This window comes from Castor canadensis, chromosome 7, assembly GCF_047511655.1.
Source record: "Castor canadensis chromosome 7, mCasCan1.hap1v2, whole genome shotgun sequence".
Classification (NCBI taxonomy): Eukaryota; Metazoa; Chordata; class Mammalia; order Rodentia; family Castoridae; genus Castor; species Castor canadensis.
This window is the reverse complement of record NC_133392.1, coordinates 75,611,739-75,628,256: the sequence shown is the minus strand read 5'-3', so window position 1 is coordinate 75,628,256 and position 16,518 is coordinate 75,611,739. Positions and strand designations below refer to the sequence as shown.

At 51.7% G+C, this 16,518-nt stretch overlaps 1 protein-coding gene across 3 annotated transcripts; it reads left to right on the top strand.

The window, feature by feature from the left end:
* The first annotated feature begins 7,235 nt into the window (after window positions 1-7,235).
* Syt15b (synaptotagmin 15B) lies at window positions 7,236-16,252 on the top strand. Of its 3 annotated transcripts, XM_020161315.2 has the most exons (8): window positions 7,243-7,366; window positions 8,303-8,507; window positions 8,966-9,105; window positions 9,851-10,146; window positions 11,521-11,691; window positions 12,518-12,638; window positions 13,470-13,649; window positions 14,539-16,252. In XM_020161315.2, exons 1-8 carry the CDS (start codon window positions 7,360-7,362, stop codon window positions 14,679-14,681), a joined length of 1,263 nt encoding a protein of 420 aa, XP_020016904.1. In that variant the 5' UTR covers window positions 7,243-7,359; the 3' UTR covers window positions 14,682-16,252. The 3 variants fall into 3 exon arrangements, with proteins under 3 accessions (XP_073935455.1, XP_073935454.1, XP_020016904.1); XM_074079354.1 differs by lacking the exon at window positions 8,966-9,105 and having other exon boundaries at window positions 7,236-7,366; window positions 8,308-8,507; XM_074079353.1 differs by lacking the exon at window positions 8,966-9,105 and having other exon boundaries at window positions 7,237-7,366.
* The last annotated feature ends 266 nt before the right edge of the window (window positions 16,253-16,518 follow it).

Sequence of the window (16,518 nt, the reverse complement as noted above, 5' to 3'; positions counted from 1 at the left end):
GTTTAACGCTCTCATGGTCTCTTTGATAGGTTTCTTAAAGACCCTTCCACTCCCTACCCCAACTCCAGGGCTTAGCATCTCCTTGATCCAATCAAATGAATCAGAAGCCATGTGTTCCCTCCTCAGCCCTAGAAAGTTCACCTCCTACTTCCTCCTGTTGTAGTCCCATGAGCCTTCTGAACAGGCCTTTTGCTCAGGATCTGAGAAGATCACTACTATTGTTTGGGTGTGATTTGTCCCCCAAATGTTCATGTTCTGGAAGCTTAATCCCCAGTATGTCTGTGCTGAGGTGGTAAAACCTTTAAGAGGTGGGGCCTACTGGTAATTAGGTCATGGGGGCTCCACCCTCATGGATGGATTAATACTGTCTTTTGGGATTGGACCGAGTTGGCTCTTTCATTCATGTGGCACAAATCTGATCATGGAAAATATGCACCATTCCATGTCCTGAAGAATCCCCCAGACAAAGACCAATGGCAAGTTTCCCTCACACTCAGGGCCACACTCCCACCCCAAATGACACACTTGGTCCCCAAGATCCACAAACCTCTGACTTATCATTAGAGAGAGTGCAGTTACTTCTCCATCCAGCAGCCGCTTGCATTTTCCTTCTTGCTCTCTCTACCACCCCAAGTCAGAAGCCGTAATTGCCTGTGTGCAACAGCTGCCAGGCCATCTGCCTCCCAAACTCCAGGGGACAGAAAGCAAGTTTGCAGAGCAGTCCAGTTGAATTCAATGTTCTTTGGGCTAGAAGAGAGGGTGCAGCTGCTTTACCTGTCCCATGGTGGGGGCCCACATCACAACTCCAACCCTCACCAAAGGAATCTGACAAATCCTCTCCCTCCTCCATTCTCTCAGCCTTTTCTGTCTTAACTCGGCCAGTTGTCCCTTGTTCTCAGCCATCTTTGAAAGTCTGCATCTCAGTCTGCAGCCATTCTTGGAAGTTTGATAACTAATGTCTTAATGTTTCAGGCAAAATGTCAACTTATCTTGATATGTCAAAAACACAAAATCTTTCCCAGCAGCCCCCTTTTGGCCAAAACACTATCTCAAGGCCTCCCTAGCTGCAAAAGAAGCTGGACAGGTCAGAGTCTTGCAAAGGACATGGGAGGGAGTGCCACATAGATTCAGATCTCACAGACCCATTACTGGGGGCTGGGCACATTGCTGTTCCTACAAAAATCTGGGTCTGCTGCTAGCAACAGAGTAGCTGAGGGGGGCTGAGTAGGGAAGGCTGAATAGTAAATTAGCTCTTGTTGGCCACCAATGGCACTGGTTAATAAGATCCCACCCCCAAGGAGTCAACAAACCTTGGGACAGCTGTGTGACCAGAAGAGATGATTCAGTAAGGATTAGCCTTATCTCAGTTCCTGATTTCTGCTCTGTGCTGAAGAGCAGCCTTGGTGATCAAGAGACTGGAGCAGGAACAGCTGAGACCAAACACAGCTCAGTCCCTTCCTAAGTGGCCCCAGGCAGTCCCTTCCCTCAACCGCTGTCACTTTCCACCTGAGTGAAAGAGGATAAGAACCTCATAAAGCTTGCTGCCTCAACTCAAGCCCCCCACTTCACCTCTGCCTCTGCTAACCACTACAGCAGTCCCCCCTTCTCCACGAAGATACATTCCAAGACCCCTAGTGGATACCTGAAATTATAGATAGTATGAAACCTTCCATGTGCAATGCTTTTTCCTATGTATACTACACTTCAATTTATAAATTAAGCACAGTAAGAGATTAACGACAGCAATAATAACATACTAGAACAATTTTTTAAAGTACTGTACTAAAAGTTATGCCCACATTCTCTCTCTCCCTCTCTAAATATCTTACTGTGCTGTACTCACCTTTCCTTTTGTGATAATATGAGACAATGCAATGCTATATGATGAGATGAAATGAGGTTAATGATAGTACTGTGTACTATCGTGACGTAGTATTAGGCTATTACGTAAGGGTTACTAGAACCCAAACATTTCAATACAGCAACAGTTGACCGGATAACCAAGAAGGCTACTGTAACTAACTGGAGGGCAGCATATATAGTATGGATGTGGTGGACAAAGGGATAACTCATATCCCAGATAGAAATGAATGTAATGACATGAGATTTCATCACACTATTCCAAATGTCATAACTGAAAATTTATGAATTGTTGATTTCTGGAATTTTCTACTTAATATTTTCAGAATGCAGTTAACCTTTGGTAACTGAAACCAGAGAAAGTGAAACTATGAATTAGGAAGGGGGTGACTATTATATATAAGACTTTTATGTTGCAAGAGGCAGAAATCACCTTGTTCTAGCTAAAGAAAATACAAAAGGTAATTTATGGAGCTCTTGTATCTCTTCCTCAGTAGATCTCACAAAATATCTAGGGTTGATGCTGATTATCCCATCAGAGATCTATGGAGAGTGGCCAGGCATGGGTCATATGCAAATCTCCAGAACTGGGATGAGAAGATGATGCAGGGAAAAGGAAGTGGTCAACTTTACAGGGACAATGGCAGTGGGGAGTAGTCCCCTCAAAAGAAAAGAAAGAGTGCTGGTGCCAGTAGAAGGAAAAGGCTGCCAGTTGAGGAGGGGAAGAAGAGCCAATGGAACACACTCACAGGAGTCAGGAGTGAGCCCAGTAGTGAGTCTTGGGATCTATCTGGGCAGTGGTCCATAGGATGAGACACATTTGAAGCCAGCATGGTGGACTGGACAACAAAGAAGGCTTCAGATCCCATGAAGAGATACTCCCTTCAATTTCCTCAAAAGAAGAGGCTATGTTAGTCAGCTTCCCATTGCTGTGACAAAATGCCTGAGATAAACAACTTATAAGGAAGAAAGGTTTATTTTGGCTCATGGTTTCAGAGGTCTCAGGTCATGGTCAGTTGCCTCCATTGCTTTTGAACCTGTGATAAGGCCCAAAACATCACAGCAGGAAGTGCATGATAGAGCAAAGAAATAGAAAAGGGTTGGGGTCCCAAAATCCCCTTCATAGCTACACCTCCAATGACCTAACCTCCTTCCTCTAGGCCCTACCTCCTAAAATACCCACTATCTCCCAATAGTCTCACAAACTAGAGACCAAGCCTAGTCCCAACACATGAGCCTTGGGGTGACATTAAAGATCCAAACTGTAGTAGGATTGTAGGAAATTGAGTCTAAGACCTCACTAGCAGAACAAGAGAAAAGATAGAATTATTGTGGAGGGAGCCCTTCCCCACTCTTGTAAAGAGGGACCTGGGGTGACTAGGATTTAATTTACATAAATGTGAGAAATGTCATCTCACACACATCGCTCAGTGTGGCTTTTATCCTGCTCTGGCCTCTCTGTTGCTAAATGATGAGAGATGGCACTTCCTTAGATGGGGGCTGATTCTTAAGGTTGATTAAAAGTGGCCTTTCTCATGAATCACGCACCGCACTGAGTCATTAATCACCTGCAGGCCTTTAAACTATTGGACCTCCTGCAATACCCTTTGCAAATACTCCTGCCAGTGGAGATAGGACTTCCTGTCGGCCACAGAACAGAGAAACCATGTCTGTAGCTGTTTCCAGGTTTCCCAGCTCCAGAGTCCCAGCAAGAAGCGAGATCAGAAAACAGGAAGTAGGGCCAGGCCTGCAGCCAGCCCTGGGTGGTGCTCTCATTATGTGAAGTTGGCTCCCGGCTAGCTCGGTCTCAGAGCACCTATGGGAAACTGACCACAGTGCCTGTGGCTCTTGGCCTGGTTCTTGGGCATCTCAATGGCAAATGGTCTCCTGGGTCGTGCGTGGGCCCTTTAGATGGTTGGTGGGGAGGAAGGAATCGGGAGGCCAGGTGTTGGGTCTAGCACCACCGCTAGGCAGGCCCTGAATGCTCTTTGATATCCTTATCTGAGGGCACGGTCCCCACCCTGCCAGGCTGACATGAGGTTCAATGGGATGGTGTACATCCAGCCTGCACCACAATGCTCAGAACATCAGAAGCCAAAGAAAAGTGAGTTCCTTCCAATGGAGGGAGGCTCAAAACGAAATGGGCTGGCCGAATATGGAAGGTGCTTGCAGACAGAGCTAGCAGCCCGAGTGCCAGCCTAGCAGCTGGTATCCAGAACAAGGATGACGATCTCCTATGGATCCTGGGAGTGTGAGTCCCAAATATACATGATACATGGACAGTGCTGGCACACACCACATTCAGCACAACCTTGGCGCAGCAGGTGGACACTCAAGGTGCCAAGCTCAATGAGACATGATCCTTGCCCACATGAAGGTGCTAGGCTGCTAGAGAGAGTGGTAGCTGCAGGAACAGTGAGGACAAGGAGCAGGTGATGAAGGGCTTCATGGAGGAAGAAGTGCTGGAGGCTCATCCTGAAGGATGTGCATGGTGAAGCAGGGTGGGAGGAGCACCCAATATTTCAGGCATGGTGAGGGGGAATCGATGCATAGTCAGAGCTTCAAGAGTAGCTGCACCAGTCTGGGCACTGAGCACACAGTGCGAGGGAGGGAGCCTGGAAGACATAAGTGGAGAGGGATACAGATTCCCATCGATGGAGCCCAGAGGAAGCCCAGGCAGTGCTGCAGGTGAGGGACAGTAGAGGCCTAAATAGGGGTTTTGGTGGTGATAGAGATGAACAGAGGAGGAACAGCTGGAAGGGGTTGGTGACTGCTTAGATGCTGGTGGCCAGAGAAGGAGGCCAGGGAGGGAGATGGGTGCCTTGGGAACACACAGCATTGGTACGGGGGTGTGGAGGCAAGATGGCAGCTTCCAGCCTGGCACTTCCTCACTAGTCACAAGGCCTTCCCTTTTCAAAAACTACCCACTATCCCACCAGAACAGGTCCAGCATGAGGCAGCAAGTATGGGTGCCCCATTAGGGGCAGTCAGGCCCAGGTGCAGCACGGCTGAGGAGAGGGATCAAGGATACTGAAGAGTTACCATGAAGGGGCTAGCTGGGCCTTACTGCCTGAGCCCAGCCCTAGGACACACTGAGAGCTGCAAGCAGTGGGAGGAGGGCTGTCAGCCACCCCCCAGGGCACTGCATGGACACTGTGGTCAGCTCAATAATGACCTCAAGGTGTCCACATCCCAGAACCTATGAGTAGATTACCTTCATGGCAAAAGAGACATTCCAGATGTGACTAAGTTAATGTTGCTGCTACAGGGAACTTATCTGGGATTATCTGGTGGTTCTCATGTAATCTTGAGGGTCAGATAGGGACACTGAAAGAGTTGATGTAAAAATGACCCAGAGTTGGAGGGATTAGGAAACACTATACTGTTGACTTTAAACAGGAAGGAAGGGCCGGGTACCAGTGGCTCACACCTGTAATCCTAGCTACTCAGGGAGGCAGAGATCAGAAGTTTAACAGTTTGAAACCAGCCCAGGCAACTAGATAGTGAGACCCTATCTCAAAAATACCCATCACAAAAAAAGGCCTGGTGGAGTGGCTCAAGGTATAGGCCCTGAGTTCAAACTCTAGTACTGAAAAAAAAAAAAGAAGAAAGAAGAAAAGAAAGAAGGAAGGAGGAGGAGGAGGAGGAGAAGGAGAAGGAGAAGAAGAAAAGGGGCCTCTCTCAGGCAAGGAAACAGATTCTCCCCTGGAGCCTCCAGAAAGAAGGCAGCCCTGCAGACCTGTTTTGGCTTTTCCAATCTTCAGAATTGTTAAGATAATAAATTCGTGTTTTAAACTGTTAAATCCATGGTGATTTGTCACCAAAGCAACAGGAAATTAACAGATACAAGTACCTAACTCATACCTAAGGGGAAAGATGGAAGGTTTGGGGGGACCCAGAATGCATGTCCCAATAGCTGCCCCATGGTCACCTGTGGAAGCAGAAGCCAGGCTCCCAATTCTCAATTCTCCTGACACTCCAGCCAATCTGACTGGGTTGCCAGGGCACGTTGGCTGGAAGAGAGGCTGGTAGGAAACTGCCCAGCCTTGACCTGGCTCCTAGTAGGGTGGAGGGGTGTACAGTGTGGTCACTGCTCCAGGACAATTGGGAATAAGGAGATGTAGGGATTCCACTTTCTCACCACCATCCCACCCAGACACCCCAGTTCATCCTCATCCCACCTCCAAAGGTCTAGCAGGGCACAGCCTCACATACACTGACCGCCAAGCCGACCCCCCATCCTGCCTACCCTACCCGAGCCTTCCATAAGCAAGGGGTCTGTGAAAAGCCGCCAAGGCTCTGTCTATAGTCATTACCTTCAAGACTGAAAAACAAGATAGAAGGCCCTCCCCTCCCCCACGCCCCATTTCTTTGGTCACTACTGAACACCTCCAAGTCTCAAACGCTCCCCTCCAGATCCTCCCGAGTCGGGGGTAGGGCCGGAGAGGGGAGTTGCCCAGCAGGTCTGGGCATCTGGCATCCTCACCTGCTCACAGGTAGGAGCCAACGGAGGATCCGGAGGATCCGCAGCGCCCTTACAGGAGCCTCTGTCAATAGTAACCACCAAAATAATGGGGGACTGTGGGTGCAGAGAGGACCCAAGCACCACTGCCTCTATCAATCTCCGTGTTAGCGGCTGGCATTCGCCACGCACCGTTTTAAGAAGCCCATTGTAAGTCACTATTGGACCAGTCACAGTTGTGAGAGTTCCTTTACGGGCATCAGGCCTCAAAAGGTGCTATTCTTAAACCAATCCAGGAGAGTGGGAGCAGGGTACTAAGCTAAATTGTCCCAAATCTTACAGCTGGAGAGTGGCGAGCTGGAGTTGGAACCAGGAGGTCGGGCTGCAGGATCGCACTCTCAGCTCCTGGTTGTATCCACAAAGACAGAGGTCAACTTGAGCGCGCAGCGCCGCGGGGATGGTCAGGCAGGTAGCCCTAGGGCCTGGGACAGGTACGTAGACCCGCCCTAGATCCGGGAAGGCTCCCTCAGCTAGGGTCCGAGCTGAGCCTAGAAGAGACGCAGTCCTCCAAGAATCTGGGAAGGGTGGTGGCGCATTTCTGGCCGCGGACACAGCACGTGCCAAGGCCACCAGGTGTAAGAGGCCAGGTGCGTAGCGTCTATACGAGGCTGGGGGAGAAGGTTTTAGCTCTGCCCTCGGTGATGGAGGTTATCTTTATACTCCTCCCGACCAGTAGTCGCAGGAGGCCTTGGGAGCCTCTGATCCCCAAATCAGGGACCTGCCAGGGCCGGAGCCCGGCGATTTCCGGGAGCGCACGAGCAGCTCCGCGCCTCTCCTGGGCCTTAGCCAGGGCCAGGGCGGAGCTGTGGCGTCGGGGCGCTGAGTCCCTGCCCCCGCCGGGCACTGCAGCGGACCGCGCCGCCACAAGGCAGCAGAGAGGCGACGAGGACCGACAGCCTGGCGTCCTGCTGCGATTTAAGAGCCGGCCCAAAGGCGATCCGTGCGACCGCGCCCCGAGGACCGGCCAGAGCAGCCCCATGGCGGGTAAGTGCCCTCGCCTCCCCACCCGGGCCCCAGCGCGCCCAGAGGCCACGCTCGGGACCGGTTGCGGCATTTGCCGGTCCGGCTGGGCGCTGCCCCTGCCCTGCCCACCCCAGCTCGATTTTGCTCCTGGAGAGGTACAGGGATGGAGGGTGAGGCCCGCGCTTCACAGACAGTTGAGGGTTAGGTGTAAGAGTTCCGCTTTCTTACCATCCCACCCTGGCCAGAAGCCCCAAGCCCTAGGTGCCCTGGAGTCTCCTCGGTCCAGCCCCAGTGATCAGCGAGTCTGAATGCCCTCAGAGGGCCCCAGTCAAGGTTTCCCAGGTCCCTGACAATGCGTGAGTCAGGTGCTGCAGCAAGGGGCCATCCGTCTCAGTTTCTCACACCAGCCCCGCCCCCCAAATCCACACCTCACTCCACTGTCTCCCACTGTTTGACCTAAGTATGGGCTCCACTTGAGGGAGCTGGTGTCAGAGAAGATAATAGACCCCAAGTGCCAGTGGCATCCCACAGCAGGTTCCAGGACCCCAAAGGTGGAGCTCTAGGTGCACACCTGGGCCATGAGTTATTCCCAGGGCATCCCTAAGTGCGTGGTCCACACCCAAACTCACTCTCAAACCTCAACAGGAGTCCAGCAGAGATGGAGGCACTGGGAAGGAGAGTTTGTTTTCTACTCAGAAGCAGAAAGAAATGGTTTCTTTTAACCACGATCCCACGACTAGGGCCAGCTACTTCCAAGGGAAACCAGGAGGGCTCCAGGGGAAATGCCTTTTCCACTGACACCCCCATAGAGTCAGCCAACAAGAAGCCTGCTCTTGTGTCACTCCTAGGATGTGACCCAGGCAGTGGAACTGCTTCTCCAATCTTGCCTGCCTGCTCTCCAGGAATAAGGGGAATGACTTTCCCCAGGCAGGTTGACTTGGTGTTCTCTGTTCTCAGAGCAGTTTGTCCTGGTGATTGGAGGCATTATTGGAGGGCTGCTGCTGGTGCTGCTGATTGGGGTGAGCTGCTGTCTGTGGAGGAGGCTTTGTGCCACCTTCACCTATGAGGAGCTGCCAGAAACACCAGCCACGGCCACCACCACTGCCTCCAGCAGTCAAGAGGACAGGCTCTGCCAGCTGCATGCCAAAACCCAGCAAAGCAGGTAAGGCAAGATGTGGGAACTGGGAACTCCAGGTCTTTCTCTAGGGCCCTCCGTGTGGACCTACTCTTGGGGTGGAGTGGGAAACAAAGTTCTAGCCATCAGCATGCTGGGAGCTATGCTAAGAAACCTCACCACAAGTTGGCAGCAGGCATTGTGAACCCCAGTTTCCAGCTCTGTAAACTGCGGCTCAGAGGACATAAGTAACAAGTTCAGATAGCATAACTAGCAAGAGGAGAACAAGAATTCGAACCCGGACAGTGTTCTTTATCCCTGATTCCAGCGCTGTGGGGGGATAGGACCACATAGTCCTGGCTATAACTGTGTGTGGGGGTGGTGTTCTTGCCTCTGCCTGGCTCCTGGTGGCTTTTCTCCCTCCAGCCCCTGGTACTCAACCCCTCTTGGCTGAGCACTCTAAGGCCAAACCATTGACCTATGTGCTGTTTCCTACCTTGGGACAGGCCACTGGGTGTGCCGTTTGTGGTGCCCCCTTCTCTCCAAGGCCAAGACTGGGTGCCCCTGCAAAGAAGAGATTGGTTTCAGGCCCTACAGGACCCCTGCTCAACCCCAGAGCTCCTGCCCCACACCTCCAGCAACTTTGGTGAGTGCTGCCAGGGCTCAGGGTCTGCTCAGGCCAAGTGCATCCTCTGCTCTCACCCACACCCCTCTATGCCTGTGAGCTATGACATCATGAGTTTTGGAGTTTACCACAATACTCATCCACTGAAGCTCAGGAAGGTTAGCAGTTCCTTGCCCCAAGTCACAGAGGCAGTAGTGACTGATCTGGAATTGGAGCCCAGGCATGCCCAGGTTGGAGAGGTGTGGCTGGGTCCTGCTCTGAGATGACCGGTTGCCTGACCAAAAGCAGAAGGGTATGAGGTTTCCACAGCCTTCCGGGTGCCTCTTTGCTCTGAAGACTCAAAGACTTTCCCAGGAACCAGCCAGTAATCAGCTTGGCCCTTCTAATTTGAAAAGCAAGGGAAAAACAGCACCATCTCTAGGTGCTGAGCACCGTGTGCTAGAAAGCAGGCTGTGACCTTCAGGGATGGGGGTCGGTCAGAGTGGGGCGAGGGGCAGGTGTTGAATGAACGATCTGGATTCTACTAAAGGTCGCAGACTGGCTGTGCACTGCTTACATGCTGAGAAGGCTCACTGGAGAGAGACACTGTGCCTGAGGGAGGACAGGGGCTTAGTCTGGAGAAGAGAGTAGGATGGAGGTGATAAGAATAGTTGAGGCTCCGACAGGAGGAGAAGGGCTAGGGTGAGGCTGGGCTGAAAGTTTGCCATTGTTCATGATATCCTTGTCTTTCTCTGACTGACCAGACCTCCCCACCTCTCTGTTGTAGGAGATGCCTGTGTGGTGGGGACCATCAATCCAGAGCTGTACAAGTTCCCAGAGGACAAAAGTGAGACTGACTTCCCTGATGGCTGCCTGGGCCGGCTGTGGTTCTCGGTGGAATACCAGCAGGAGGCCGAGCGGCTACTAGTGAGCCTAATCAAGGCACGGCAACTTCAAGTCCCCTCAGAGACTTGCAGCCCCCTGGTGAAGCTCCATCTGCTGCCTGATGAGCGGCGCTTCCTCCAGTCCAAGACCAAGCGCAAAACCTCCAACCCACAGTTTGATGAGCACTTCATCTTCCAGGTGCAGCCTCTGCAGCAGGCAAGGGCAAGTGCCCACAGCCTCAGGGAAGGAGCAGTGCACAGGATAGTCTGCTCTCCAGTGCTCTGCATTTCCCCAAGAGTCTGGACAGACTGCTGGGTCTACAGAAGCCAGCCCCTGATAGAAAAGCCACAGGAAAGATTTGGAGGCTGGGTGCCTCTTGTCCTGGGTGCTTAGAGGAGAAAAAGAAAAAAACACATTTTGGAGCACCTATTGTATGTCCCAGGGGTTCATAAGGAGCAGCCCAAATCCTGGGCAGTAAGGGGCTCTGACAAGGTTATCCAAGGAAGGTGGGATCTTCTGCTTAGAAACACCCCCAGGCTCTTGGAGTGAGGACAGGAATGTCTTGGGCTGTCAGAGGCCAGTCAGGACCTGAGGGCCAGGCTGGGACAGGTATGGTGACTTTGCTTCACCTTGGGCTGGCTGGCTCAGGTCTAGAGGTCAGAGCACCTGGATCAAAGTGGCCTGGGAGCCTTAGCAGGTGACCAGAGGCCTTAGGAAAGCTGGCACTCAACTCCTGACAAGAGGCCTTGGACAAATATTCTCTCAAGAGCTTTCCAGCAAGCTGGCTTGAGAGGTAAGGAGAGGTCAGTTGGCTTCCAGAAGGTATGTGATTGCTGAAGCCAAAGTCATGGTTCATGCCTTCCTCAGAAGCTGACAGCTGGGAAGAGGGGAGGCCTGGATCAGCCATCCTGCAGGGGAGGGGGGAGGGTGTACAGAGCTAGAGAACACACAGGTGAATCAGATCAGGATCAGCCTTGCTGACCTATTTTCCTTTTCACTCACCACTTCCCCACCCTATCCTGCCCAAATTTGATCTTGGTCTCTGTATTCTGAGAAGGAAAAGGGGCCAGAGAAGAAAACCAGTATTAATTGGTCACCTGCTGTAGGTCAGACACAGTGACTGGGGTTTTACAATCCAGAGAGGAAGAGCCATGACGCCATTTCACAGACAAGCAAGCCAAGTCTCAGGGTGGGGAGAACTGGCATGCCTGACTCTGTTAACAGAGACAGGCCATGTCCTGCCATGCTTTCTGTGCAGGCATTTGGAGCTCTTATTCAAGGGCAGATTCTAATTCATGGGCCTGGCGTGGGGTCCAAAAATCCTGCCTTTCTAACAAGGTCTCAGGTGGTGTTGGCCACTGAGGGTCCTCAGAGGATACTGTGTGACAAGGCTCTGGCACACCCTTCCCCAGGATGCTGGGCCCCACTGCAGAGAAGGTAGTTGCCTGGGTGTGCGGTTGTATAGTCTGTGGTTGAGACACCTCTCCTCAAAAGTGCCTGTGTCCAATCTGTCACACTATCCTATCCCCTGTCCCCATGCCTGACCCCGGCCCTGGTCCTCACCTCTCCCAGGTGTCCAGCAAGAGCATCACCCAGAGGGTGCTGAGGTTCTCAGTGTACCATGTGGACAGGCAGAGGAAGCACCAGCTCCTGGGCCAGGTGCTGTTCCCCCTGAAGAATGAGACCCTGGAGGGAGACTGTCGCCGCATCATCTGGAGAGACCTGGAGGCTGAGAGCCTAGAGGTAAGGCGAAGGTCACCAGACACATGCCACCAAGGGTCAGCACCACTGTGGGCAGCTGGCAGCTGCTGGCCAGCATCAGCCCTCAGCTCACTATGTGCCACCCTACAGGAGTGACTTGGAGGCCCAGGCCCTGAGCTGCCCTGGACCAGGAGCCATGGAACTGCTCTTGGGCAGAGAAGATCCTCCTGTGGTCCTTTCACATAGGCTGTCAGATAATCTGGACAACTTGAAAAATGCACATTTGAATTTCCACCCAAGTCAGATAGTTATGAAAGGGGATGTCACCAAAAGACCAACCCAGGGAAATATTTACCTGTCATTCCCCCACTGCCTAGGAAGAACTCAGGTGCCTCAAAATAGGCTTTGGAATCCCACAGATCTGGCTGTGAATCCTTACCTCTGGCCCATTTCTACAGGTTAGGGATCCCTTATCCAAAGTGCTTAGGGCCAAAAGTGTTTCAGATTTTAGAGTTTTTCAGATATTGGACTATTTGCATGTACATAACTTAAATAAATGTGTGTATGAAACACAGTTTCATGGTATGGAATTTTCCACTTGGCACTCAAAAAAGTTTTGGACACTAGATCATTTCGAAGTTTGAATTTTTAGATTAGGGATGCTCAACCTGTACTGCATACACTTAAATTCTCCACTCCTCAGTTTCCCCATCTATAAAATGGGAGGCTCAAAGGAAACCACATGGCTGTGCCACGGGCACCTGTGCCTGACCTGTGGGAGGAGAGAGGGAGGCCCTGTAGGGTTCTGTGGCCCCTCTGGCACCTGTGACAGTGACCAGGGTGGGGACTTTTTCCTCGGTCTCCCCAGCCTCCATCAGAATTCGGTGACCTCCAGTTCTGCCTCAGCTACAATGACTACCTGAGCCGCCTGACAGTGGTCGTGTTGCGTGCCAAGGGCCTCCAGCTCCAGGAGCACCGGGGTGTTGTCAGTGAGTTGCCTCTCTCACCTCCTGGGGACCTAACCCTAGCCCCAACCATTCACTATCTGCCTGCATATGCCCCATCACCAAGCACTCGCTACCTCCCGTACGCCGCATTCCCTCTGTGGACAGTTTTGATATGAGAAGCCACTTTTTATGGTCAACCTGAAGTCGTACCCCCTCACCCTGCTCTACCCCAACCAGAGACCATCCCTGCCTGTCTAGTTCCCCAAGGTAGTGTCTTGTCTTCTTGAACTGTCCTCCTCCTGCACCTATCCCCCAGCAGGTTAAGGTCCACACTCCCCACCTCCAGGGAAGGTGCTCACTGGGGCACCAATGCCCAGAAATGGTGCTCCTGATTCCCCCAGCCTCCCAGAACACTGGAGCTGAGGGCAGTGACCCTGGCTATCCATCCTGTTTGCCCCTTGTGTGCCCCCAGAGAGACATAGGTGCCTGCCTGTGGATCCAAACCCATCTGAGCCCCACCCAGACTCAGCCCTCTGAACACACAGGTATTTAAGAGACCCCATGACCCTAAGAACCCATCAGGCAACCCCCTCCCCAGCAGGGAGGGATGGGCGTGTAGTCCCAGGCTCCAGTAAACAAGGGCTAGCTGAGACTAAGAGGAAGGAAAGGGAAGGAGCCAAGAGTTTCCTCGGCCATAAGCCATTACACTAATCAACCCATTTCTTCTTGTCACTTCCTCGGCCTCTGCAGCTGAAAGAGTGATGGAGACTTGGCACCATGGTTGGGCACGTACCCTCCTAGCCAGAGCCCCCATGGGTGGACACTGGGCTCCTGTCTGCCTCTCCCAAACCAGTAGTGTGTGCTGTCCCTCAGGTGTGTTTGTCAAAGTGTCTCTGATGAACCACAACAAGTATGTCAAATGCAAGAAGACTTCGGCTGTTCTGGGCTCTGTGAATCCTGTGTACAATGAGACCTTCAGCTTCAAGGCTGACGCTGCTGAGCTGGACACAGCCAGCCTCAGTCTGCTGGTGCTGCAGAGCGTGGAAGGAGACAGTAAGGCTGAGGGGGGATGGGTTACTGGGCAATGGGCGAAGGAGGGACCGCTGAGCGTGCAGGCAGAGTGAAATCCTCTGGAGAAGCTTCCAACCACTGTTCCCTGGCTAAAGAAACTAGTTTTCAGAGAGACTGAAATACTTACCCCAGGACACACAGCTTGTCATCAAGAGGGCTGGGGTTCATGCCTAGCTTCAGTCTACTTGAAGCTGTGACCCCAGAAAGAGGCTTAAGGATGTCCTCTGCTACTCCCTCCTGGGAAAATCACCAAAGGTGACATGGCTACCTCTGCTACCAGCCAAGTGACCTGTGCCATGGGTGTTGTGTGCCTGGCATTTCTTTGTGCCTTCAGGACAAGGCTTTATGGTCCTGTACAAGTTATCCCAGCCAGCTGTCCCTGAATGCCCATCCTCCAGTGTCCACTTCCACTAACAGGGGAACAGAGCCATCAGGCCATCGCTGGTCACATGGGCTGAACATAGGGCCCTTCTCCTGGAGGGGGGCAGTTGGTGATCTGACTGAGTGTTCTACTGAAGGTAGAACGAGGCAGATGAAAGAGGCCTTTCTCTGGACGGACCCTTTTCCTCTGTTAGCTCTTTGGCACGTAGTAGGTGTAACATGGCCCTGCAGGAGAGTGAGGGACAAAATAGCCATCCCTGCATGGCAGGTTCTCCTCTGTAGTTTCCCAGGGACAAGAAGCAACCCTTTGGCCCCAGCACAAAGCAAGGGTCCCTTAAGTACAGCTCACACTTGGAGTGGAAGGGCCTTGCTATTGCCCACCAGGGAGGAGAGCGAAACACAGAGCTAGAGCGACAAATCACTGGAGGTGTTGGGATGTAGGATGCAGCCTCCATGTTAAGAACATAATGGGTTGCTCCCTCTGCTGCAGAGAGCCACCCGCTGGGCCGCGTGGTGCTGGGCCCCTACATGTACTCCCGCGGTAGAGAGCTGGAGCACTGGGAAGAGATGCTTGGCAAACCCAAGGAGCTGGTGAAGCGCTGGCATGCGCTCTGCCGCCCCGCTGAGCCCTGACTCCGTGCCTGGATGGCAAGTTGGCTTCAGAAATTCACTGGCCTCATGATCACGTGTGATGGACGTTGGATGCAACTTTCTCAGTGCACTGCGGGGCCAGCCTGGGCCATGGAGACATGAGTGCTGATAATCAGAAGAGAAGAGGGGACAAGGAAGCCCCACCATGTCAGCAGCTGTGGTCAGGAGCCCTATCGACATACCCCACCCCTCTTTACCTGTGGGGCTGCCTGGGCTAGGAGCCCAGCTCCTGGTCACCATGGTTGTGATTTGGAATGGAATCTAAGGTATTCAGAAGCAATGGCTATAGAAGCTGAATGGAAGTTCAGGTAACCTTGGGTCCTGCCATCTTGGAAAACTGGTCGTGTGTTGAGGCTACACCTGCACTGCTTTTCAAGCCAAGTTTTCTGCCCCACATCTTGTCAAGTCTTGCCCATGGCCCACCCTCCCCATAGTCCCAGACCTCATTCCCCTGGCCTTCCAGTGACCTGCAGTCGTTTGAGTGTTCATCGTGACTCATAGTGTTCAATTTCTGGGCTCTCACTTTGGTCAGGAAATGGTGAGCCTAGGGGGCCATTGTGTGGTCCATAGGGCTGCAGATTTTTCTCATGAACCTCTCGTGATTCTGACATGATTGTTGTACCTGGTAGGTGTCAAACTCACTATCACTGTCACCAACTCCTTAGAAGTTGTATTCAAGCTAATAAGCCACCATTGTGCTTCTCACTGTTATTGTCATAGGCAGTGTGAATCTGCTTTGTTGTGCTGTGGGGGTCGCAGTCAATGCTCAATTACTGTGTAAGTAAAGCAGACTCTGAACTCGTGTCTCTCTTTATACAGTGAAGCAACTTCAGCAAAAGAAGGTAGCAACCTTTACACAGAGTTTGCGCCTCCACAGCTTCGCTTCTGATCTGTCGAATGCACACACTTTTCGCTTTGCCTGGCACTGTTCCATGTACAGACTGTCTGGCATTTGCTTTTTTCTCACTCATTTCCCTTGCACATTTTTGATGTGATCCACCCTGCAGTAGTTTCTAAGAGCTTCTTAGCACATACATAACGAGTTCTGTGCTTATAGGCCAGGCTACCAAAGTGGAGCTGTTTCAGTTTCTGGAGCCCTGAGACACTAGGTGCCCAAGTGCCCCCACATCCCGAGGTGAGGCTTGTGATTAACAGTGGCCTTTCTAGGGTCACTTGGAAAGCTGGAAAGTGTGTTTGCAGGACAGCATGGACTGGTGTATCTGACTCATCTCCAAAAGAGCTAAATGGCAAGAGATGAGCAGGCTGTCTGCTCTGATGGGGAGGAAGGACACCCTGTATTGGGCTACAGATATAGTCAGGGCAAAAGCTCCATGTGTTGTGTGTGCTTCCCATGGATCAGTGCGAGCTCATCTTAGATTGTTTCAAATCCTATCCACAAGTGACTGCCAGCAGAAAGAAGCTCTTCATTTCCATAAAACATTTTAGAATAAGCTAGACAATTTCTACAAAAAAGCTAGAATTTAGCTGTGTTTCATTTACTATGTAACAATTTGGAGATCATCTTTAGAATATTAAATCTTTTGATCCTTTAATATGATATATCCCTCCGTTTCTTAAATTGTTTTAATTTTTAAAGCTTTCTTAGAACACTTTTCAGTAAAGTGTTTTCCACTCTTTTCACTAGATTTATTCTTAGGTGGTTTTTACTTATCTGTTGCTAAACAGATTCTACAGATTCAAAAGTGTGTTGCTGGGAAAAGTGGTACATGCTTATAATCCCAGTTACTCAGGAATAAGAGACAGGATTACATTACAAGGCCAGGCTGGGCAAAAGTTAGCAAGACCCTGTCTCAAAAAC

Coding starts and splice junctions, on each gene's coding strand:
- Syt15b (XM_020161315.2), top strand. Junction 8,508..8,965: donor GCCAAAACCCAGCAAAGCAG/GTAAGGCAAGAT, acceptor ACCTTGGGACAG/GCCACTGGGTGTGCCGTTTG. Junction 9,106..9,850: donor CCACACCTCCAGCAACTTTG/GTGAGTGCTGCC, acceptor TCTCTGTTGTAG/GAGATGCCTGTGTGGTGGGG.